Raw genomic sequence first — 27,129 nt, 5'->3', positions numbered from 1 at the left:
GAAACATCAAAAAATAGATTTAACTGCATACCTTCTAGAGTAGTCTTGTGCTTCTCAAAATACAACTGCATATCTACGTCCAGGTGCTTCTCCTGGTCTCCCATGCGGGTGCAGGGCCCAAGCACTTGGGCCATCTTCCACTGCACTCCCGGGCCACAGCAGAGAGCTGGCCTGGAAGAGGGGCAACCGGGACAGAATCCGGCACCCCAAATGGGACTAGAACCCGGTGTACTGGCGCCGCAAGGTGGAGGATTAGCCTATTGAGCCGTGGTGCCAGCCACCTACAAGCCTCTTAGAACACCTTGGATCCACAATGATGTCTGAACCAGTTAAAAGGTTGAGCGAAGGCTCTATAGACATGGACGCAAGGTCCTACATCCCAGCAGATTTTTCATTCCCAAGTGAGGTGAGAAAACTTCCCGACTGTGTTTCTGAGGTGAGCACAAAGTTCTGAAAGGGTGGATGGAAAGTTGACATAAGGAGAACACTTAATATGAAGACACTTTAAAAAGTTCATGGTAGCCGGCGCCGAGGCTCAATAGGCTAATCCTCCACCTTGTGGTGACGGCACACCGGGTTCTAGTCCCGGCCGGGGCGCCGGATTCTGTCCCAGTTGCCCCTCTTTCAGGCCAGCTCTCTGCTGTGGCCTGGGAGTGCAGTGGAGGATGGCCCAAGTGCTTGGGCCCTGCACCCCATGGGAGACCAGGAGAAGCACCTGGCTCCTGCCATCAGATCAGCGCGGTGCGCTGGCCGCAGTGCGCCGGCCTTGGCGGCCATTGGAGGGTGAACCAACGGCAAAGGGAGACCTTTCTCTCTGTCTCTCTCTCACTGTCCACTCCGTCAAAAAAAAAAAAAAAAAAAAAAAAAAAAAAAAAACACCTCTCTGGCCAGCGCTATGGCTTAACAGGCTAATCCTCCGCCTTGCGGCACCGGCACACAGGGTTCTAGTCCCAGTTGGGGTGCCGGATTCTATCCCGGTTGCCCCTCTTCAGGGCCAGCTCTCTGCTATGGCCCAGGAAGGCAGTGGAGGATGGCCCAAGTGCTTGGGCCCTACACCCACATGGGAAACCAGGAGAAGCACCTGGCTCCTGGCTTCGGATCAGCGCAGTGCACCAGCCACAGCGCGTTGGCCAAAGTGCACCAGCTGCAGCGGCCATTGGAGGGTGAACCAACGGCAAAAAGGAAGACCTTTCTCTCTGTCTCTCACTATCCACTCTGCCTGTCAAAAAAAAAAAAAAAAAAGTTCTTGGAAAATTAAATTAAGCTAATTTTTATCTTGGTGCCAAAAACATTGACATTTATGCACTATTTTTAATATGCATTCTATGAACTCTTTGAAGATGTCTTGTATGTATGGATTTGCGGTGTTTTTTTTTTCCACCAAAATAAATATATCTTTTAATTCCATTTGAACATTTTGAAGTAACCTTGCACAGGTATCCTGTAAACAGTTCTAATCATATGTTCAGAGATTCTGAAGATAGCTGCATCGAGGGCAGTTAACCAAGTGGCAGTTAGACAACTCAGCAGAGGCCAAAGAGGAAGAGGATGGCATGGGGAACAGGTGCCCTTTCCACAGTGTGTTACAGTTCTCTCACATACCACTCACCACCAGCAACAGCTGCAGTAGCAGCAAAATATGAAGAACAAGGATAGACGAAGGAGATAGTGTTTTAGACAACAGTCACTTGATAAATTTGTTAGGAAAATATAAACAATGGGTACAAAAATGAGGCCTTTCAAATACTTTGATACCAATTACAGATTTTAAAAGTTATATTTTAGTGCATTAGAGTGTGAGACTGTTACTATAAATTTAAACCTACTAAAATATCAAATTAAAAACACCTAATATTTAATAGTTTATAAACTATTTTCACCTATTTACCTCATTTAATTCTCATGACCAAATGATGAGGTATATATTATTATTTTCTTTATAATGATAGAAAAAAAAGGGCTAACAGAAAATATGCAGCTCATTTCAAGTTTCCTGTTGGTATCTCTAGAACCTAAATCCAGGTTTTCCCAGGTCAAAACTTCACCAATATTTTATACTGGTTTTATTTAATATTTATATATTCCATTTAGAAAACTAAGTGTATATTCTTTCAACAAGAAGAAACAGGCCTGATAGAGTATATACAGGTTATTAACTTCTTATTGAATCCGTTCATTCTTTTCTTATTCATTTATTTCTCAAATATTTACTGAATGAATATCATGTTTTAAGAGCTGGGTATACAGAAGGAATATTTCTGATAATATAATTTTCATCCTAGTGGAAAAGAATTATTTTTAAAATATAGAGGGAAAAAAACAGTAGCTTTCCCTGTGATGAAAGGAGAAAGGTATAAAGAGATTTTATGCAGAAAATGCCACTTGGGAACTACAATCTAAAGGATGAGTAGAAGGAGTCTACCAGTATTTCTGGCAGATAACAAGGTCAGGGAAAACAGGACATATTTTTATAACTTCTAACATCTCAGTATAGCCAGAACATTGAATGCATAAAGAAAAGGGTTAGAGGGTAAGTCATAGAGTGTTACACAAACCCACATCAAAGACTTTAGAGGCAGGGAGTCAGTAATAGTTGAATCAGAAGATGGGTACCAGATAAACCTCTATTTCACAGAATCTCAAGGATGGAGAGCCCCACAGAGGTAGAAATCGCAAGAGAGGTCCAGAGCAAGTGAGGGGTCACCCAGGGTTGGCCCAGGGTATTGGAGTAGGGCAGAAGAGACATAACGAAGTTCTGAACTGGAGAAGCAACAGTGAGGACAATAAGAAAAAGGATTTTGAAAACTATTTAGGAATTAAAGAGCATAAAACTAGAATAAAATGTATGCAAGAATAAGGGATCAAAGAAGTAGGAGATTTAAACAATAACCTGAGTAATTTAAGAAGGAAGACAATTATACTCAGTGAAATAAGCGATTACCCAAAAGACAAACATCATGTGTTTTTCCTGATCTGTGGTAATTAAGAGTACAAAAAATGTAATGTATATGATCAAAATTGACATTTTGAGATTTGATTATTGTTTACAGCCCTAGTCTCTATTATTGAGGAACAGTGGGTTTTTTGGTTAACATCTGTTGAATTGTTTACCTAGTAGAAAGTTACGCTTATGACTAAAATCAAATCATCATAAAAATTAAAAGAATGAGAAAGGAAGGAGATGGTAGGGTGGGAAGTATCACTATGCTCCTAAATCTGCATATATGAAATACATAAAGTTTGTTCATCTTATATATATAAAAAATTGAAGAAAAAATAAATGAAGCTAATTAACATAAAAAGGAAGACATTTTTGTCTACCAGCAAACACTCTATAGTATTATATCAAACTTTTCCACTTGTATACTTAAAAATATCCTAAGGAAACAACAAATATCTAGATATACAAATGTACAATACATTTCTTCAGCTAAGTATACTAACAGCAAAAAAACTAATACATCTAAAAAGTGACATTATTTCGATAAAGCTATGAAAAGAGCGTGTACAGGGTGAGCATTTGGTGCTGCAATTAAGCTGCAATAATACAGCTTGGGACACTGCATCCCATGTCTAACTGGCTTGTTCAAATACCAGTTACATTGCTTCTGATACTGTTAGGGGAGTGAACCAGTATAATGAAGGTCAATCCCTTTCTTTCTCTATTTCTGTCAGTGTCTTTCAAATAAGTAAAAGCAAATAAATAAAAATTTGAAAACAACTCCCAGTTTACCCATAAGTAGTAGAATGTAAATCCACAGAACTCCACTATCCTGACGATATAGTTTAAATAGAGTGTAATATTTGTATAAAGGAGAAAAGAATAAATTGAATGTTGTTAAGTGATAATTGAAGGCTTGTAAGCATCAACTTAAGAAGTTCAGGCCTTCTGTAAGTGGAGGGAACTATTGAGGACTTATGAAAAGGAAAATTGATTTTGCAAAGAAGACATTCACAAAGAATAATCTGACAGATAAGTGAGGGAGACTGAGGCCAGAAAAAGCCAATAGTACTTAAGTTCTTAAATGTATGCACAAAGAAGAAGAGGGGAAAAAGAGAAAATCTTTTGAGTAGGTCAATATTTTAAACCGACAAAAATTGAAATTAATTTTATTTTATAATTTTGATTTATCCTCTAATATAATTAGAGATGGTAACACTGGCTGACTGTTGGAGCAGCTCCTAGCTGCTCTACCACTTAACAATAATAGATTTAAATCTACAGGAAATCTCCATTTTTTTGGAGTCACAGAAGAATCTGCTATCCTTTCATTTTAATAATTTCTGTGAGTAAAGATTTTTAAGAGGTGAAATTCAGTTATGATATAAAAGAACCAAAGGCTTTATCCTGCAAAATATTTAAGACAGACAATGTAACAGTTTGCAAATTAAAAGCTTAGAAGCATATATATTTCTAGACAATAGTTTATGTAGTTGTTTTTGAATTCACCGGTGGCTGGCTGTGTCATTCTGACAAGGTCAGCGGCCCTCATTGAACTCACTGAAAGTGTTTTATCACATATTATACTCCCAAGAAATGTTTATTTTGTCAGTCCACAACTTAGTCTTGATCTGTGGGCTGATTCAAAACTTCTCTTTTTGTGTTCATGGTGAAAATGAGTACTGGCATCAGGGACACTTCCATATGTGATGAGAATTATTTTCATAAGTGTGACTCAATTTATAAGCATATTACACTACATGAAAAGTATCTACTTATCAAATTAAAAGATTTAAAATTCATCTAGCCTGATACAAATTATGGTTATGTTTTGAAGAAGAAATGAGTATTTATTTCATAAAACTTCCTTATAATTCCCTAGCTTTCAAACAAGAGTAAGGGACCTTTTTAATCTATAAGTTGTACTTGCTTTCCATTCTCCCCTTAAATTGTCACAAAGACCTTCAATGCTTATATATATTTTCTTTTCCTAAAAACCATACTTGCTGGGGCCAGTGCTGTGGCACAACGGGTTAAAGCCCTGGCCTGAAGTGCCGGCATCCCATAGGGGTCCTGGTTCTAGTCCTGGCTGCTCCTCTTCCGATCCAGCTCTCTGCTATGGCCTGGAATAGCAGTAGAAGACAGCCCAAGTCCTTGGGCCACTGCACCCACGTGGGTGACCAGGAAGAAGCTCCTGGCTCCTGGCTTTGGATCAGCGCAGCTCCGGCTGTTGTGGCTGTCTGGGGAGTGAACCAACAGATGGGAGATCTCTCTCTCAGTCTCTACCTCTCTCTGTAACTCTGTCTTTCAAATAAATAAAATAAATCTTTAAAAAAATTTTTTTAAAAATCCTACTTGCTTATAGAATTGGTGAGGATTATATGAGGGAAAAAATATATATGCATATCATGCCAAATCAGTTTCTAAAATGATAGGGGATCCACAATATTAACTTTGTCCTCTTTTATTCCATGTACATATAGATTTATTTTGAAGAAGTTTTGTAAATGCTTGAGATACAGCATTTAATAGGATCAGAAAGATATAACTGTGGATCAATGTAGTTCATGTTTAGTGAACAAGTGTGACATATCCTGTATAGCATTCTTCAATATGTACAGTACCAAAAGCGAATATGATGGCAGAGGCTCTCCTCAAGAAGTAATCACTTGATAGAAATATGAAGATGAAAAAAGTGATGACCACATAAAGAGAGCAATTAGATTGAAGGGCATGTGTGAAGGACCTGAGGCTATAGAAAACAGGGCCTTTATAAAACTGAAATAACAATATTTTTAGATATAAAGGAAGTCAGGCTACAATGTAGATAGAAGTTGGACTGAAACTTGTAGATAAAAATTTAAATTTTTGTTTTTATCTCAAAAGAAATATCAATAAATTGTTTTAGTCAAGCAGGGCATAAGATGATCAATTTGTATGTCCAAAGTGTGATTAAAGTGATAGTTTACAAGATTATTTAAACATTGCCAACATTTATGTGATATGGGTATTATTATGTTCAGTAATTTATGATTTGAAAAGTTAAAATAATTTTCCTAAGGTCAGCTAGCTAGGAAGTAACAATGAAAAAATTAAACACATATATTTGATCTGACTGCAATTCACTATGAAAGCACTAACTACAGATGCCAGGAAAATATAATTTTGACATATTTGGTAAAATAAAAATTTCAAGGCTAGGGTAGCAGATGGCAAGAGAGTAACAGAGGTTATACAACAGGAGTAAAAAGAATTCCATGTCTTCTCAAATAGAAGATCCCCGAAAGACCCTCAAATACTTTCGCCTTGTGAAATAGCAGAGAAATGAAATTCTGCGAAAATAATTATTGTATCCACCTTTTCCTCTGACGCTAAATTTTGTTGATCAGGCTGGAACCCACTTTCATAAAAATGGCAATCAGTTTTAACAGGATAATTGATGAGGGAAGTAAGCTATCGCAAGCTGTGACAAGTTCAAAAACCAAAGCCATCTGAATGAGCCCTATTCATCAAAATGAGTGAGTCCTTTGGAATTGTGCTTTCTCTGCCATTTTGCTTATTTAGCCAGGCACAGAGGATATTTATTAAGAGACAGAACTGGCAGTCCCAATCCTTCTCTTTCTTGGAGAGGTCTTGCATACACACTGTTAATTGGCAAGATATGGTCAACCTCTCTAAGAGTCTTTATGTGGATAATATCACTATTTGTCAATCAAAGGAAAAAAAAAATGAGAGCCAAGGCAATGCAACCCTATTTGCACTCATAGGACAATTCAAATGACTTTGCTCAAATAGCTGAAAATAACAAATTACGATTACATTTCTATATAATTTCTCAATTGGAGGGTAAGATATCTTCTGTTAATTTAGGAAGTGAGAAATCAAGAAACAATTATAGCTTGACATGACAATTCTTGAACATAAGACATAGTCATTTTAAACACAGCAGTCTTATTTGTCTCTGTTTTATGCATTGGAGTTCTGTGTAATATTTTGTTTGATAAAAACACAAGTATAAAAACATTGGAAAACCACTGATTTAGATCCATCACATTACCCTTCAAAGTAGGAATCCAATTTAGGAGAACACCTAATGAAAGAGAAACACAAGCGATCTAATCTATTGACTTCTAAAGAATTCTGTTATTAGAGACACTCCCAATTTTAATGATTCCATCTACTATCAAAATAAAACATTTACATTAAGAAAATATGGATCATGAAATAAACAGTTTTGAAGATTAAAGAAGCTTTATGAATTGATGTTTATCTCACAAGTTCCAAATTACACCCATTCCTAAAATCTAAAAATTCAAAAACACACACAGATTTTGATAAGAAAACAAAAGTTTACTTCATCATTAAACTTCAGTGGTTGAAAAGATAAGAAATTCTGTTTCCCCTAGGTAAAACTGAATTGCTATTAATCTAAATTTCAAGACTTTTTTTTCCCAATGTCCTATAACCCAGGGAAATAGCAAAACAGAACAAAGGTAAATTAACTTAAGAACATAGTAAAATAATTTTAACTCAATCAGAGAAGAAAAATATCAAAGATATATTCTTAAAGACAACTGCATTAAACAGACTGCATGCTGGCTGGGATACAGAAGCTAAGGAAGAGACCTAGGACCTCAGCAGCTGGTATCCACTACTATTATGTCCAATGCCAGTCTACTTGGAGACAGTTAAGATGGGAAAACAATTTTTCAAAGTATAAATGCTAAGAGGTAGTAAAGATTTGGAAAGATCAAGAGTTTTCAATGGCATCACTGAGTCATTATGACAGTGCGGATGCTTTATCACTTGTTTCTTTGGCATACTAGGTATGGTTATGTGACTTGCTTTGGCCATTTAAAATTTAAGATTGAATGGCCACGAAATATGGTATGTGTGAGCTGAAGTTGTTCTGTCCATCTCAGGAACCAAGAATAAAAGGACCAGGAGTAACCAATTCTTTGTGAACTATAAATTATAATGTAAAAAGGTGGAAGAAATTAGTATTCAGAAGGAATGGGCATGCATTCATGCTTTCTTTCCATGCCAAGGAGTAATTAAAAGGAAACCAAGATAGTAATATAAAACGAGTCACTCTAGTGCATGCCCAATTTTAATTTATTTGAAAACTCTTTTTCTTGAAAAAAGCCTTTGATTATTTTCTTCACAAAAGTATTTAATACACTTCCAGTAATTTTATATGTGGGTAACTTTATTTTTATAAATTGGTCCTCTGAATCATGTTTCTTCAACATATCAGCCAGTTATTCAATTCTTTCATAATAGTATCAATGTTCTAGTTACATCTGAACAGATTAACCCCCTTTCTGAGATTTTCCAGTCAATAAGTTATACCTCCACATATCTATTTTTTCATGTCAGAGATCTTGAAATAATCCTTGGTACCACACTTTTTCCCTCACTAGCCCTTCCTCCATTATAAATTCAACAATGAATCCAATGGTTTCTGGAAAGCATACCTCTGTTCCATCTACCTCTTTCTATTCCCAGTATGAAAATTCTAGCCCAATATACCTTTATCCTTGCCAAATCCACTGTAAACATTTCCCTAATTTATGAATCCCTATTTCTGCTCTGGCCTTTTTCTAACAGGTTTTAAACATAACAGCACATGAGATCATTTTAAACTATCAAGCAGCTCACCCTACTTTTCTGTTAAAAACTATTTAATAGCTTTGAATGCAAGATGGAAATCTTAAATTCTTGACCTGCTTATTAGGTCCTGGAGAAAGTGCAATAAATATTTAGAATGAATAAATGCATGTATGAACTTTGGTAAAATATATAAACAGATTAAAAAGTGGCAGTTTCTGTAGATATTATAGTTTTTATTAAACATTTTACTGCAAACTATCCAAACAATATGTATAATAAGAAAATACATGTCAGTGTCACTTCTTAGATTTTACTACAATTCAAAGGAGGGGTTACGGAGTAGAACAGTTTCCAAGTTCTTGAACTTCTCTGGCTTATAAAATACACTAGTGCACAAAATTACGATTTGAGAAAATCAGAGAACCTAGAGCCTACAAAGTTTTCTCAAATGAACTGATCTTTATATCTTTTACATAACATATTAATTCACATAACTAATCAGTGATAAAATGTGATTTTATATTAAGAACTAAATGGCATGCTGGCATACACTTCTACAGTTGTGGTATCATAAGCTGGATGCCAGGATTCCATTTTCTCCAGAATTTTGTGTTGTTTTGAAAATTTGCAGAAGAAAAGGCTGGGTTGTTATCCAGTAACAAACAAGTCCCCAAACTTCAACACATGTGACAACATAATATGTGGCTCATACTCCATGTGGAATGCCTGTGTGCAGGCAGGTCTTCATTCAGGGCAACTGTTCAGGGACCAGGGTGACACAAGTTTTATCACAGTACATGCTTCTACATTAGGGGAAGAGTAAACATTGCACTGGGTCATAAATATTTCAGAAGAGACAGCTTCATTTTTTGTTTCTGTTTCATTGGCCAAAGCGAGTCACATGGCCAGGCATAACTTCAAAGAGGGCCTAAAGAGCAGGATCCTGTGATGTTCTCAGGGAGATGGAAGAAACCCACAGGAACCACACTAACGTTACAGGGGTCACTTAGTGCAATCACAAATTCATTCTATTATTCATTTCTGCACTAGGCCCTGTATATGTACTGGTTTTGGAGACAGTCATTTAAATGATTATTTAAACAACAAAGCTAGGAATGAATGACCTATATATATATATATATATATATATATATATATATATATATATAGAAGCATCCTTAGAAAACCAACTCAAAATGATCTTCAAGCGATCACACAATTTAAAGATTCGATCACATTTATAGGAATAGTGTAATCAAGGAATTCTAAGTTTCATTATATTGCATTCATATTCAGTTTTTTATTCAGTTAAGCACTCTATATAATTTACTAAGTTAACATTGATCTTTACTCAGCTTAATGGTAAATTTCTTACTTAACAGAGGAGGGAGTAACAAAATCTTTAGCATCCTAGAGTATTTTATTCTCTTCCATTTCAATGTAAATATGAGAAAATAATTTTATTTTTATAATGTAGGCTCATCAGATTATAAATTCTCACTCCCAATAAAATATCTATACTAAAAATATTCTATTTTATCTGTTGTTGAACAATAATATTAAAAACTATCAAATGCAATTTAAAACAAGAAAATTTTATATATTCCCAGAAGCCAAGTACAACTTTCATTTTTCTGATTTTCCATCTATTCTTTCCCACATGATCATATAAAGAAAACCCTACTGGGGAGAAAAAGGGGAAAGATATTTAAAACATATTACTTTCTATAAATGATGGACAACTTTACACGTACAAGGAAGAGGTAAACTCTTCTCTTGATCACACGCAGAAGCAAGAGGAGTAACAACTACATCCTAGGACTAAGTGCAGAGACACTGTTATGACAATGGTCTCCACCAACACTTAGGTTGAAATTCAATTCCCCATTAAGGAATTAAAAGGCGGCACCAGGCAGCATCCTGAAGAGGTGATTAGGTCACTCACAGATTAACAGGTTAATTGATTATACCAACCACAGGACTGAGATCCAGTTTGGTTCCAAATCTCAGATGTGTTCCTCTCATTATGTGATGCTTTGGGACTCTACAGAGTCGCTGCTAACAAGCAGGCTTTTAACAGATGTGGCCCCTTGACCTTAGACCTCCCAGGCCCCTGAACCATGAGCTGAATAATCCTTCATATTATATAAATTACCCTGTCTCTTATATTCAGCTATAGAATTATACTAACACATTAATACATTGAAATGTTATTCACTTATTTGTCACCACTGCACCATTTCTTTGGGGGCTCAATTTACAGTGAATTATAAACAGCAGAGAAGATATAACACCTTGCCAACTGTTAGAGAAAGCAAATGCCTTTGGTCTGGATCAGGGAGTGCATTTAGGGTGGGAAACATAACATTGTTGTAACTAAGAGGTTGACATGCATACCAGGGCACTTCAAAAAGTTTATTAGAAAAAAATGAAAAAAAGACTATTTTTGTGTAAAACATGTTTGTAGTCCATGAACAATTTTTCACAAAATGAATTTACATGGACTTTTGGAAGTACTCTCATACATTTATATTTAAGTAAAGCAGACATTAAAATACTTACTCCAGTCTTTTTTTTTTTTTTTTTTTTTTTTGACAGGCAGAGTTAGACAGTGAGAGAGGGAGAGACAGATAGAAAGGTCTTCCTTCCATTGGTTCACCCTCATATGGCCGCTATGGCTGGCACACTGAGCCGATCCGAAGTCAGGAGCCAGGTGCTTCCTCCTGGTCTCCCATGCGGGTGCAGGGCCCAAGCACTTGGGCCATCCTCCACTGCCTTCCCAGGCCACAGCAGAGAGCTGGACTGGAAGAGGAGCAACCAGGACAGAACGGGCACCCTAACCAGGACTGGAACCCGGGGTGCTGGTGCCTCAGGCAGAGGATTAGCCTAGTGAGCCATGGTGCCGGCCTACTCCACTCTTTTTAATTTTACTCTAAGGTAAATGCATCTGCAATTATCTTCCTAGTTTTTCCAATTTTCTGTATTTTCTCAAATGAGCACATACTACTCTCCATATAGAATGATTTTATTAATTCATGTATTAATTCATCATAAAGTATACTTTATGAATTTTATATGAAAAATAAACATGTATAGAATTTCTAGTATTTTCTCCCTGTAAGGCAGTTCAAAAGTATACAATTTTTTTTGCACCAAGCCCTCTTGGGTGTCTGCTGTGTATGTTTGTGTGTTGCATGCATTTTGTCTGTAGGAAGCAAACCAGATAAGTGGGGTAGAAAAAACAACCAACCAATAAATACAAAACATTTCTTCCTATCTTACATGTCTAAATAACACCTCATGAAATAAAATTAGAGATTTGAAATGATAAAACAGGTATTATTATAGGGGTAATTTAAATTTTGGACTGGTAGAAGTTGACATCCTGGCTTACTGTTAACATCTAGTTTTAGGGCCTTCAGCCTGTCATGTAAAATGGTGTGTGGGATTATATTCACAGATGCAGGAATATGTTCTGTTCTGTTACACCCACAAGTTTCAGAACAGTACACTGAAAGCTGGCATGAGTAAGAACCCTTCCACAAATGAAAATCACAGCTAATGGGCTGATATGTGATAAGCTAATTTAGTCATTATGATGTTTTTTCAATTTTAAATATTATTTCTGTACTAAGTTTTAATTTTCCTCTTTAAGAGTGTTACTAGGTGACACTGCACAGGTATCACTTGTTTGATCAATGCTTTTGTAAACATTACTATATTTTATTTTTTAATACAAGTATATGTTTTGAGACATTTATAAAATTATTTCAAAAATGGGTTCTAATTATTGCTAATATGTTTTGTTGGTAGGTTAAAAACAACTTTAAGTTTCCCAGCAACTAAATCTTCTAGACAATGTAAAGTCTCAAAGGGATAAAGACCACATGTTCTCCTTGTTCTGTGATAACTAATAGAGGACATAACAGGCAATCTGTGGAAGTGACATTGATGCTTTGAGAAGCAATGACATGAACAGCCCTTGTCTTGACTGTTCAGGAATTTTTTTTAATATACTATTTGTTGCACTCGTATCATAGTTAAACATATGTGTATAAAGTCAACTGAAAATAGATCTCAGTAAAAAATAAGAGTGGGAATAAGAGAGGGAAGAGGAAGAGGGGTTGGGAGTATGAGTGGAAAGGTAGACACGGTGGGAAGAATCACCTGTTCCTAAAGTTGTAATTATGAAGTCTGTAACTGTATAGCTATACAGTTCTGCATACATTCCTACGAACTTACTTCTAAGGGTACAGTTAGTAACTTGCTACAGGACCCCAAATCCCCTTAAGCTGGGTGGTAAAAATACCATCTTAAGTTTTAAAGTGATCATATGGATAGGATGAAGGGTCTGGTAATGAAAGTAGATAAAATTAAAAAGGAGTAAATGCTTCAACATGGGAAGCAGTTCACACAGTAGACTCATAGAAGGACAATTGTTTTAAATAGTACTCTGACCTCAGATTCAGCCCTCAAGCATTCTGTTCTGGCTACAAAGCCCACAAGAACATGTCAGGCTTCGAAAGCCAAGAGAGTGTGGGAAAAAATGTCCTACATAAAGGACCTTGGTGGGTGAGACCCCAGCGGAAAGAGGTGGTCATCAAAACTCCCACTTGCTTATGGCCTTGTCTAAATATTTACAGAATTTGTAGATTCAAAAGGCTTCCATAGCCTAGGCAGCTCATGTCAAGAGCCTCACTCAGGTGATCACTGATGTCATACACAACAATGTTAATCGTTAGATTAACAATAAGAGTCACTGTGTACTAACTTCCCATGCAGGACCTCTATTCTCAAAGAGTTGTATTAGAACTATGTTTAAGTGCTCACGAAAGATGTATCATTCTTGGGTGCTGCTTTAAAGTTAATTAAGTTTCTAAAAAAGAAAAAAAAGTGAAATTAACTTCAAGATGCAGTGACTTTGAACAGCTCTTGTCTCAACTGTTGAGTAATAGTATTTTTTTGTTTTTGCTTTTGCTTTTTTTTCCCATGAAAATTGTTGAACTACTTACTTAGTATAGAGTTGGTTTTCTGTGTATAAAGTTAATCAAAAAGGGATCTTAGTGGATAATGGGACTGGGGATGGAAGAGGGAGGGAGGAAGGTGGGTGGGAGGGCAGGTATGGTGGAAAGAATCACTATATTCCTAAAGTTGTACTTATGAAATGCATGAAGTTTGTATTTCTTAAATAAATAAAATGTTTCTTTGGGAGGAAATAAGACAATACAAATAAAAAATACATTAAATGAGAAATAATTCAAACTTGTTTTGTGATAGAAAAACTATGTCACAGTACATATATAAACTGATTTAGAAGTGAGAGGGGGCTTGACATTTCTAAGGACCCTTAAAAATTTAACTTTGTAATTTGAGAATATTCACAGAAATGAACCTGTTTAACAAATTCCAACTGTATCATATTTTATCATCCTGATTAGAATACTTTCCTAATCAGTACTTAAGACAATGTTTTACAGAAAGGTCCAATGCTAAATCTTAATTAATTTTGGTAAGAAAGCTCATTGATCAGCCCTTAATAAAATTAGAAAACTCAGAGAAATCATTTACTTAAAAAAATGAACATTTTTCTACCATCCAATATTAATTTAGCAGGAATTATCCTTAAAAAGACTAATAATTTAAGTGAACATTTTAATTTACATTAAGAAAGATTTAGTACTCAAATATAGAGTGCTTTAATATTAGTAAAAATTAATTCCATATTTCTCAAATAAAAGGCATCTTGGTAAAAATAGAAATGTAAATAGATGCTAAATTTATAGCATTATATTCTGCCTAGAAGTCAAATCAAAGTGGAAAGCTAAGGCAGCTATCCAGAAAACTTAAGCCAAATAAAAACTATAGGCAAAATGCAGGCCAAAAAAGAAATTAAAAAAGAAATGTATTTTGGATGGTGTCATTATAGTAGCTTGCAACATTAATTGGATGTATCAGATTATAGTTCCTTTATCCCTATTCCTTTGCTTAAAGAAGGACTCCAACAGTTTCAAGAGGGAAGTTTTCCTGGCAGAGGTTGGGAGCTCAAAAATCTGTTTATTTTGTTGTTTCTTCCAGTAACAGTTGTGTGACCTTGAACACAAAAGCAAATTTAGCTGGGCCTTGGTTTCCGTTTATACAAGGAGGCTCTCTAAAGTCCTATCTGGTTCAGAAGCATTATGGGCAGGCGTTGCGGCTCACTAGGCTAATCCTCCGCCTCTGGGTTCTAGTCCCGGTTGGGGCGCCGGTTCTGTCCCAGTTGCTCCTCTTCCAGTCCAGCTCTCTGCTGTGGCCCAGGAAGGCAGTGGAGGATGGCCCAAGTGCTTGGCCCTGCACCCCATGGGAGACCAGGAGAAGCACCTGGCTCCTGCCTTAGGATCAGCGCAGCATGCCAGCCGTGGCTGCCATTTGGGGGGTGAACCAATGGGAGGAAAACCTTTCTCTCTGTCTCTCTCACACTAACTCTGCCTGTCAAAAAAAAAAAAAAAAAAAGAAGCATTATGAACTTATGAAATGGTGAGATTATGGGTTTGTGTGTATTTTGTGAAGGAGAACAATTAAAGTTATATGTGCATATGTGCAGTGTGCTCAGTGTTCAACAATATGCTATTACCCTAAGGACATCACTAATATTTAACACTCAAAGTTTAACTAGGTATTTCACTTAATTACAATAGCTTTTATAATTGTCTTAAAAATTAATCACACTTGAAATAGGCAAGCTTTTATCATATGTTGAATTGAACTGACTCAGAATATCACTGGACAGTAAATATTCAATGTGCTATGAGTGTTCAGCATATGTGGTCCCTGGTATACATGTCACCATCTGACATGACTTGGTAAGGTGCCTGCTGCTAACAAGAACTACAGTGGAGAATGAATTAAATACAGAACAGTTAACTAATTACTACCCAAGAAGTCTAATTATGTGCAATTTTAAATTATTTTCATTATACCATCTGTGTCATATTAATTCTTTAAATTCAGCTAGTATATTTTAGCTTTTTTATCCATCACTAACCCTTTAAGTGCAACAAATGTCTTCATAACATTTAGCACTATTTAAGTAAGGTCCATTACTTGTCTTTCCTTCTACTGTCAAGAACTTGACAATGCAGATAGGCTTCTGTAAAATATTTTACACTACACAAAGTATCTTTATCTCTTTCCATATAGTATAGAATTCCTGTATTTTTTTTCCTGGGTGAATTAAGTAAAATAGCTCTTTCCAACTGATATTTTCCTCTATTAGTTCTGTTCTGCTGTTTTTCCCAGGGCCATCTTCTCTTTCTCCTTATGAAAATCTCAAAATGATAATGGCAGTACTTATGTATCAGTATGCTTGTTTGTTTGTTCAGGTCAGCCACATTTTATTTATAATTGAAACTAGTAGCTTCTCACTTGTCCTCTTACAACTTTATCTCTTGAACACCCTAAAATTTAATTCTGTTTTAAAAATTAGACAGCCACACAGGTATTTTGTTGTTGCCTTGTTTTACTTAACAGATTTGTCATAATGCTCTCTGGGGCACAGTAGTACCATCTCCTAGCATTAAATATGCTTTCAGCCTTACAGGATTTCATTCAAAGTAAAAATACCTGCTTCAACTGAAGAAACTGAATCTTTAAGAAGTCAATAAATGAATTCTTTAAACAACGAAAACTTCTACTTCATTGTTAAAATGACAAATCATGTCAATGTTAATATACATTTCAATATTTCATTCCTGGTAACTACTATTCCTCTTATGTGTTTTAAAGTAAAATAATATCTTGTATAAAGATTTAAGTGTATCAGGCTTTGAACAATGTAACAAAATTGAGTGTACACAGGAAATCACTTGGGTTATTAAATTTTTTTTTTTTTTTAATTTTTGACAGGCAGAGTGGACAGTGAGAGAGAGAGAGATAGAGAGAAAGGTCTTCCTTTTGCCGTTGGTTCACCCTCCAATGGCCGCCGCGGTAGGCGCGCTGCGGCCGGCGCACCGCGCCGGTCCGATGGCAGGAGCCAGGTGCTTCTCCTGGTCTCCCATGGGGTGCAGGGCCCAAGAACTTGGGCCATCCTCCACTGCACTCCCTGGCCACAGCAGAGAGCTGGCCTGGAAGAGGGGCAACCGGATAGGATCGGTGCCCCGACTGGGACTAGAACCCAGTGTGCCGGCGCCGCAAGGCGGAGGATTAGCCTACTGAGCCACGGCGCCGGCCGGGTTATTAAATTTATTTAATAATTCCCATATGCCTCTGTGTGACAAATGATACTTTTTCTATTGTGATTAATAATTTAAATAGCATATGGCACTTTTCCAGAAGTTTGTAAACTATATCATGTTTTAAAGTAGACAAGACAGCTATTGATTCAAAATTTGCTATATTGAAAACTTACCTATGTACTTTTATATGAAAGACTCTAATGTAGTATTAAATGGTTCAGTTATGAATTAATTATGCCAGTAAAATAAATAATAGCATTTTCTGTACCAATATTATCTGTTGATCACAAAAGTAATATTATTGTCAAGTATGTAGCTCACTCTTGGAAAGCTGGACCAAAATTTTAATTTTTCATTATATATCAGGGAAAAGAACTGTATGAACTACAGATGTCCATTGTTTAATAACCCCCAATTTTTATATATGGAGAAAAGCACAAGATACGGAGAAAAAGGCACAGGAATCAAATCTGATTTTAAATATTGGTCCATCACTTTCTCACTACGTGGTATGGACATATCATTTCCTGTCTTTAAACTTCAATTTTCTAATCAGTAAAATGGTGAGAATATTGTGTATTACAAGATAATTTTGAAGTAAAGTAGGTGACATTATGATTACAGTTCAGGCACTATGTTAAAAGATGTAAGATAATCAGTGATGCTTACCAATTTCTGAGTATATTAACTTAATTTTAAGTTACAAAATAGAGATATTTGATGGCTTAAGTAACATAATTTTAAAAGGTACTCTGCTATCACTATTCACAATACAGATACACAATTATTTAAAAAACTCATTTGCATGTCCCCACAAAAATATGCTGCATTTATTCAAAATATTCAAGCTACCTTTCATGTAGGACTTTGCCATGTTATTAGATGTGCATTAATGTTATAATTTAGCAGTCATGTCTAACTGTGTCATTTTAAAGAGACTGATGTAAATTACCTAAGATTACATTCTAGAAGTACCTAAGGTTTTCTTACTCTTCTTTCACTATTTCAGAATAATACCCTGTAGTCACGAATATTTCTAAGGATTCAAATCTGATTCACAGAAAATGTTTAAAAGCTTCACAGAGGAAAAGTTTTATAAACTTGTGGTCACTATCTTCTAAAAATTGCTGATTTGCATGACAACTTTTGAGTTTCTACTGAGAATTCACAATTTAAGATTTTAAGACACATACAGAGCTCATCTATGAAACTCCTTTCTGCTTTTCTGCTTCCTCATTATAGGTTATAACTATTACACTCTAGTACAAACCACTATCTTAATATTATCATTACATTTAAAATATTGAAATACTCAACATCTCCCACTGAAGGCTAATGTGGTCCCTAGGTGAAAGAGACTCCAAGTAAAAACTTCAGGTTTCTCAGAAGATCCAAGAATCATCTCCAATAAATGAGTAGCTATTTTTGGAGATAAGAATTACTTATTGGCCAATTGACATGTCACATACTAAAGATCTGATATATGTCACAGATTGGAATTATGCTTCCCCAAAGTCATCTCACAAATTCACATGATTGACTAGACTCACAAAAATAATGTGGATAATACTCTACCAACTTGTCATTGCTACTAGAACAATAAATTACATAATATCTTTTATGAATGGTTGTTATTATAACTGTCAGGTTGAATGAGTAGCATAGATTTTCAAAATTCAGAATTTTGAAAAATATTAAATAATTTGTTAATATGGAATGAGAATCCATAAATAATTCCAAAGACAATTTATCAATAGTTGTTTACTCTTTGTGTACATTGTTGACTCTGGAATGCAATTATAATATTATGGAATGTGTAATCCACTTTAAAATGAGAACAAAGTCTTTCAGAAAATAGAGTTGTAATATCAATAGATATAATTTTGATATATCTACTAAAATCTAATGTGTTTGAAGTTTTCAAGTGTTGTTAAAAAGTATATGCTTTAAGCCATGGTTAAAGAGATTAGGTTTTTACATCAAATAGTATCATACAATATTATGTATTGAAAGAAGGGCTGAGGAATATCCCGAAAAATTAACAAAACGTAGATAATATGGTTAATAACTCTATTAAGAAATAAAAATTCATACTGATTTGTATCTTTCCATTTAAAAAAAAATCCAAAGCATAAATTCAAACACGACAATAATTTAGGTCTATGTTCTATATTTTACAAAGGAATTAGAAAAATTAAAAGCTTGTGAAAGAAAGTAGAATGAGATTTTAATTAAGAAAATGTTAATGTCAGCCTAAAGCTATGCTAAAATTCTGAATAAAACATGGCTACTGTAATTGGACCAGATCTGTTTCCTTAGGAAGTTGTTTCTAATTCTGAACCTGCATATGTGCAAGCATAAGTGATGGAGAACGTAACGGTTGCCATGGTTAAGTACGCATCTTTTCTTGGACAGTCAAATGTTTGAAAAATGTATAAGGAGTTCTCATGATATGTTATGGAAATTGACTCTGCCTTCCTTACCACACAAGTTAGTATGATGCAATGAAGCAGGAGACAGAAATAGCCCACAGTTTAAAAAACTTCAGCCCATTAAGATGGCTTATAAAAAGTGGAGTGAAGATGATGCAAGAAATCTCCAAGTCAGGTCACTCTAAATTAGTGTTGGGTAGGCAGTAGGTTCTAACTCCACTAAATTAATAAATAACCAGACCATAGGACATTTCACAGCCCACAGATAACACAGGAGTCCAAATGCAGTCATTGCTAAACACACCTCCAGTATGTTTTTGTCTTGATATTCCTAAGGAAAAATAAACATTCCTATATCCCTACTTTCTCATTCTTTCCTAGCTGGGATCAGGGGTTTCCAGGAGGCAGGGACTTGAGTATCACACTGTCTTTTGCAAAAAAGATCTCCTGGTGGTTCCCTTAGAATCCGGAAGTCAGATTAATGAAGCCCAGGATAGAGGCGTGACACTGGGACTGGAGAGGTGGCCAGTTCTGTTTGGAATCCAGGCAGGTTCTGAGGCGCTGAAGAGCCCACGTGTGAAGGGGCTGGAGAACTTTTCCACCGCTTTCCCATTGGAAATGCCTGATTTTTAAATAGGGGGCCGGCTGGGGGGAGGGGTTAGACAGAAGGTGGGCAGTAAAAAAGAAATGGCAGAGGAGGTTTCAAGCCCTTCACAGCTTATCGATTTACGCATGATCTTTTCCCCCTTTATTCTCACCTCTGGCCAACTTGACTATTTTTCCCTTTTATAGAAGGATTTAAGCAGCCGGATGCTAAGCATCTCATAGGCTCTGCCTGGAACAAAGAAAACCGAGTTCCTAACACTGTATCTCTCCCGTTGGAGGGATCACGTGTCCTGCTTTCGCTGGAATGCACTCTTCTCGCCCACGCTATAAAATCTCTATTGTGCTTAGAAATTTTGCTCACACACAAACTGCTTTTCATCCATCACGAGGGCCACATTTCAATGTATACAGGTACGTCTATTTACCTGCTGACCCAGTTACCCCTGCAAGTAAATTCGGTATGTCCAAGGAGTATTGGGAAAGTAACCGAAAAGAGCAGGTGGAAGACCCCCGTGTGTCACCCATCCCACCCCACCCCCCTCGCTTTTGGAAGGAGAACTCCGAAAGGAACGTGGGAGTCGCAGATGGTTCCTTTCTGAAGCCCATTCCCGGGAGTTGTGAAAGTGACCCCTTCCCTTCTCCGCCTCCCGCTGCGCGCTCCCGCCCCCGTCCCCCCTCCCCAATTCGTTCCCTTTGTGCCTTGGTAGGGAGGAGGCTGTGAGAGAGGAAAGGGAGGAGAGGGCGGAGGCGGGTCCTTTATTCAGCCCTGATGGCTGAGAAGTAGTGTAATGAAGCAATTTTGCAGCCATCTCGTCTATTATGAAGTCACACTGTCTTTAAAAGCAATCCATGCACCCCCTACCCGCCGCCCCTGTTCTTAACTCCGCAAACAGTACAACTGCAGACCGCCAATAGCCAATCTAACTGCCCGCGAGCCAGGGTGCCACGATCACCTTAATGCTAATGTGCTTCCCTTCTTCTTTCCACGTAGGATCCGAACCAAGTCCTGCATCCTAAACGCCTCAGAAAGGAGGATGCAAAATGCTGAAGGGGGCCCCGGCTGGATGGGGAATAGTGCAGGTTCACCAGCTTCTCAGTGCAACACAAAGGAGATGTGCAGGCAGGAGTTGTGTAGCTCAGCGGAGGGGGCCATCATTCTCCCTGACTCTCAGGGAAAGCGTTCACCCTACCGCTACCCCACTTCTCTCTGTCCCCCAGCCTGTCATGGTCCTTCGTCCACTCCATCCCCACAAACCCCACCCTTTCCCACCGAACCCCAATGACACAAAGATCTCCTAACTGCATTTGTCAAATACATACGAATTAAGACAGTCATCCAACACCTTCCACAATAAAGGGACAAGTGCAACCTGCCACAAGTGTGTGTGTGTGTGTGTGTGTGATTAAACACGCGCTTCATCCCTCAGACACCTCCCGGCAAAAGCAAACCAAGATGCCCAAGATAATGAAGAGGAGCTTTAGCCAAACCTCAGCTGGAGCAGAGGTCCCAGCACCAGCTCCCAACATTCGCTCTTTACCTCTCCTTTTCGCAGTATGTAACCCTTTAGGGTCTCTCGCCAGCCCAGGCCACTCGGTGTTCCCGTGCACCCGCCCAGTTAGCACCCAATTTCCCAAAGCCCTGAAACCTACCACATCCCCGCCGCCGCCTCCGCGGCCACCGTGCGAGCTACTCGGAGCGAGCGCCCCAGCCTCGCGCCCTCCCGCCCCCGCCCCCCCCCCGGGGGGGGAGGGAGACCCGCACCTCCGGGGAGACCCCCGCAGTCCCCTCAGTCACCGAGAGAAAGTGCCTTACTCACATGGCCGGCGGGAGAAACTGCCCATGAGGTTCCGGAGAGCGAGAGAGGTGCAGCTGCCAAGGATTATTCCTTAAAGTGCTCGGTGGTCCGCAGTGGAGTGGGCGCGAGGGTCCTCGGCGGAGGAGGAGGTGAGGGGAGGAGGAGGAGGACGAGGAGGAGAAAGAGGGGATTCCAGGCAGGTGCCACGTTAGACCATGGTGCCGGTGCCCTTCAGGTGGACGGCTGGAGAGGTTCCCGCGGGAAGCGCCGAGGGGAAGCCCGAAGCGCCGGCGGGGGAGGCAGGAGCGCGTCCACTCCCCAGCCTCCGCCTGCCCTGCGCGCCGCGCTAGCGACCGCAGCAGCAGCGGCGGCGGCGGCGGAGGCGCAGCTCCTTCCCCACCCCCAGAAGGCTCCACAGACAATAAATCCTGGGCGGAGAAGAGCCGAGCAGGCGAGGCGAATCGGGCACCCAACTCCGTACCACGCTGTGCCCGCAGCTGCGCCGCCGCGGGGCGAGGATCCCCGGGGGCCGGAGCGCAGTGGGCAGCTCTGAGGGGCTGTGCGCTCCCGCCGCTGCAGGCTACTGCGGTGGTCCGAGTGGGCAGCTGCAGCCCCCGCCTGCGCGAACCCGCTGCCGGGAGGCCGGGTGGCCGTGGCGTCAAGCCCGGGGTTCGCCCCGGAGTGGGGTCTTCCTCAGTGCAGCGGCTCGGCGCACAGGTGCCAGGATTGGCAGGCGAGGAGGCGCTGCTCGTGGCTCTCGCCTCCCCGCTCTCCCCGCCCCCTCGCTCTTTGCCCACCCCCTTTTCCGACGACACCAGCTGCAGCTGCTTCAAAGTGTGAAAAATGTCAAGGAGATTTTAGCATGATAGGCGCAGGTGACCACATTCACAGCTCTCGGCCGCTTCGGAGGAAATCCTCGCTTGCCCCCCTGACCTCTCCTCGGGCTTCCTCAAATTATGAGGAGAAAAAGCCCAGTCTGTCAGAGAATGCTCGCCAGCTCCCGGCTCCGTCCACACAGCCTGCTTTTTGAGGAACGGGACCACAAACCGAGCTCTCCGGGGTCCTCCCGCCGACCACGGCGCGCGAGGCAAGGTGGCACGAGGCACCGGGCCCGGCGGCGCGCGGCTGCGGACTCCCCTCACTCGCGGTCCGGCTCCGGGAGCCGGCGGCGCGGCGTCTCCGTGCCGCGAGCGACTGGGCAGAAGCGATTCCCGGCCTGAGCGCCTGCCTGCGCGCCCGGGCGCCCGCACCGGCTTGGTGACGCCGCGCTCTTGGCTCCGCAGGCTGCTGCTCCTGCTATCTCAGCAAACAAGCGGCCAGGAGCACCGCCTCGGGGGTTCCGCCCCCGCCCGCCTGCGTTGCCTGCTGCAGGTTGTGGGCTGCCAGGGAGAAAAGTCTGCTAGAGAGTGGGGTCGCTTCACCTCAGTAGTGGCAGGGACCCTTGCCTCTGCTCTCTTGTCCGGCTCTCATTCTGAGTCCGGGGTTACAGCACTGAGTGGGCATGGAAAAGAGAAAGGGGTTTCCCAACTTCCCCTCATCTATTCCCTGCCCCTCCTCCTCCCATAAGCATGCGCCGCGCGCACACCACATACACACACATACATTCTCACACTTTAAAGTCTCAACAGCACCAACCTGTTCAAGCATATTGATAAAGCTGATTTTGTATTGAGATTTTTATTCTCTGGTCACATCTGATGAATTCTGTCTTTTCAATTGGAAGCACAATTCCGAAATCATTCTTCATGCGGAATGAAGGCTTTAGGTTTTATGTTTCTTCAATACAAGGGCAAAATAATTTTTCCTTGAGTTCTGTGATCGCTAATATAATCAGACTTTGCAAATGCCACTCTGGAGTGTATGTAAGCTCGCATTTTACTAAAATGAATATGCACCGACTTGCTAACGTCTTCAAGGTCAAAAATCTCTCCTGGCTGGTAGCATTCTTTTAGAAAGAGATTTTGGAGACCAGCACCTCATGTACAAAGAAAAAGATTGTTCTCTCACTTTATCTGGGTTACAAAGGTGGGCTTTTAAGGACAACTTCCCAGTATATCGTTTTATTTACATGTAGGAGGGAAAAGAAATGAGAGTGTGTCTCAAAAGCCATGTAATTTTTAAAGTGTTACAAAGCTCCATGAGAAAGGGTTCTGAAAAATGAAAAAAAAAATGTTGAAAGACCTTTTTTTTTTTTTTTTTTTTTTTTTGGACAGGCAGAGTTACAAAGAGAGAGAGAGAGAGAGAGAGAGAAAGGTCTTCCCTACCTTGGTTCACCCCTATGGCCTGGCGCGCTGCACAGATCCAAAGCCAGAAGCCAGGTGCCTCCCCCTGGTCTCCCATGCGGGCTTGGGCCATCCTCCACTGCCCTCCTGGGCCACAGCAGAGAACTGGACTGGAAGAGGAGCAACCGGGACAGAATCCGGCGCCCCAACTGGTACTAAAACCCCGGGTGACGGCGCTGCAGACGGAGGATTAGCCTAGTGAGCCAAGGCCACAAGACTGTTTTTTTTTTTTAAACTGACCGCTGTTGAACTCTAGTTTTCATCCTTAGTTTTGTCCTTGTGAACGTTTCACTCATTTCAATTCCTCAGTTCGATGGAGTGATAAAAAAATTTAAGGTACCAATTGGCATTCTGCTGAAGAAAGACAAAACAAATAATGTAATGACAGCAGTTCTTCGTACGTTTTCAACTATTTTGAATAAAATTCACACAATAATTTTGAAATAAATTTAATCCAATCATTTCCTAAGTCTATGTAATAGACAATGCTTGGAAGGGCTCAGAAGCTCACCTCAGAAAAGTCTTTGGTTGCTGTGCATTTGAACTCAGAATCTTATTTTATCCCCAGGATCCATTCTCTTGTACCAAAACATTTGATAGAACTTCTATTTAAAATCATAGGCAATTATGAATAACTGCAGATCCCTCTCAGCAATACCCACCAATATAGTTGCCTCCTGTCTTTTAAGTATATTATACCAAAGTGAGTATGAACTTGTCCCCTTCCAATTGAAAAAAGATTATTGTTGGGAACTCTGACTTATGGTGCTGCTGTAATATATTTAGACCATTGGCCTCCTTTCCCCTTTTCTTATCCCGGAGTCTCAATTTGGGCCATAGAAATCCAAGTGGATAAGAGATTTAAAATATGTTCAAATGTGATATAGTGACTCTGAGTTTTAAGAAATGATATTAATAATAATGATGCATTAATTTTTATTGAATTTTTAAAACAACACATTTGTGATTTATCTTGATCTATGTCACTAAGGTCCATTAATGTTTATTTCTGCATGATAGCAGACTGTAGGAACTTATCATATTCACATATTGATGATAATAGTGCTATTACAGGTAATGCTGTTATGAAAATCTTTGTTTATCTCTCTCTCTCTCTTTTTTTTTTTGACAGGCAGAGTTAGACAGTGAGAGAGAGAGACAGAGAGAAAGGTCTTCCTTCCGTTGGTTCACCTCCCAAATGGCCGCTATGGCCTGCGCGCTGCACTGATCCAAAGCCAGGAGCCAGGTGCTTCTCCTGGTCCCATGCAGGTACAGGGCCCAAGCACTTGGGCCATCCTCCACTGCCTTCCTGGGCCACAGCAGAGAGCTGGACTGGAAGAGGAGCAACCGGGACAGAATCCGGCGCCCCAACTGGGACTAGAACCCTTGGTGCCGGCACCGCAGGCGGAGGATTAGCTATGTGAGCCGCAGCGCCAGCCTGTTTATATCTCTTTACATATGTGCACATGAGTTTTCCTATTTGGTATACGATCTTGGATTGTATTTCTGGGTTGTAGGATAGAATATATTCAATAAAAATTAATTTAAAAACCATTTCCCCTCATACTAATATGTATAAAGCTTTTCTTGTTCCCACCCTGGCACTTTGTATTATCAGGTATTTCATATTGTTCTGAAAGATGTGAAGTGATACTTTATTATGATTTAAATTTATATTTTCTTGCTTACTTAAGAGCACTTTTTACTAGGCTTATTTACCATCCACATTTATATTATGAAGTTTATTTACATTATTCACTTGTTTTCAGTTGCGTTTTCTTGACTTATATGCATGCATGTGTGTGTATTTTTTATTCTAATACTTTGTCAGTTATATAATCTTTGATTTTGGCTGGTACTATGGTATATTTTTATGAAAAGCAATTTTAATCTGTTATAGTCAACTTTATCAATATTTTATGGTATGTTGTTGATGTCTACTTAAGAAAACCTTCCTCCACTAAGGTTATAAATACATTTTTCTCTATTGTATTTCAAAATGTCTATTTTTTTATCTTTCAGTCTGCACCATGTAAAATGAGTTCTCTGATGTGAGGTGGGATTAATTCTATTTTTTCTATTTTTCCCAATGGGGTAAGTAATTATACTGCTATATAGTGGTCATATGTCAGTTCATTGGTCTATTGAAGCTATAATTTGGTCTTGTTTGTCTCTTTGTACAGTACAAGTGGAAAACTATAATTACTAATATCACTTCATAATTGATATTGATGTGTGGCAAGAACAATAAACCTATTGTTCTTCAGAATGTTTTTGACTTTCTTCATCCTTTCTTTTTGTGCAATTAAATCTTAAGTATTGTACACATCTGAGCTAGCTTATTTAATTTTTATCAGTTTTCAGATCACTTAAAAATGGATTGTGATTTCACAAGACTTTGTTCTGTGTAGTGCTATGTCAAATTGTCAATTTCCTCTCACAAGAACTTCAGGCTAAATTTATCATGCCAGAGCACCAATAGATATGTTGTCTCAGATAAATTCTAAGTAAAAAGACCAACAAAGAAGAATGAAATATCTTTTTTAAAAGTGCAGAAAGTTCACTAAGATGTTGCAGTGTAAAAATTTCCTGAGAATGACTTCATCATCTTTAGGTAGTTAATTACAGAAAATATTTTAAATACATTTTGTCATTTTAAAATTAATATTGCATAGTTAAAACAACCTAGAGGTTTTTTTTTTTTAAACTCTAGGCCTATATTAATCTAGATACTTTTTAAAAGATTTATTTATTTGAAAGCTGTATATATATATATATATATACATACATGTATATATGGAGAGAGAGAGAGAGAGAGAGAGAGAGAGAGAGAGAGAGAGAGAGAGAGAACCCTTCCATCCACTGATCCACTGGTTCGCTTCTAAAATGGTTGTAGCGTCCAGGGCTGGGCCAGACTGAAGCCAGTAATCTAGAACTGTCTGGGTCTCCCTTGTAGGTACAGGGGCTTGTGCACTTGGGCCATCTTCCATTTCTTTCACAGACGCATTAGCAGGGAGGTAGATCAGAAGTGGAGCAGCTGGGACTCAAATTGTCACACATACGTGATGCTGGCATTATAGGAGTAGTCTTAACCTGCTGTGCCACAACACTTGCACCTAATCTATGTCTTAAAATTAATACAAGTCATTATTATTAAGTTTAAGAACCAGGTGATATAAAAACAGGTAAAGAATTGATTTTTTTCTAGCAAAGTTTTTTTAATGACACTTATAAATTACTTAAGAAATT

At 38.9% G+C, this 27,129-nt stretch overlaps 1 protein-coding gene across 1 annotated transcript in view; it reads right to left on the bottom strand.

Moving 5' to 3' along the window:
* LRRC7 (leucine rich repeat containing 7) overlaps positions 1-21,847 on the bottom strand; it is a 594,815-nt gene extending 572,968 nt beyond the window's left edge. Inside the window, exon 1 of the mRNA XM_062193395.1 lies at positions 21,620-21,847. Within this exon, the coding sequence (XP_062049379.1) occupies positions 21,620-21,621 (2 nt within the window). The 5' untranslated portion in view covers positions 21,622-21,847. The remainder of the gene's footprint in view (positions 1-21,619) is intronic.
* Between the last annotated feature and the right edge of the window lie 5,282 nt (positions 21,848-27,129).

Source organism: Lepus europaeus, chromosome 5 (assembly GCF_033115175.1).
Source record: "Lepus europaeus isolate LE1 chromosome 5, mLepTim1.pri, whole genome shotgun sequence".
Classification (NCBI taxonomy): Eukaryota; Metazoa; Chordata; class Mammalia; order Lagomorpha; family Leporidae; genus Lepus; species Lepus europaeus.
The sequence above is the reverse complement of the archived record's forward strand: the minus strand, read 5'-3'. Positions and strand labels throughout refer to the sequence as shown.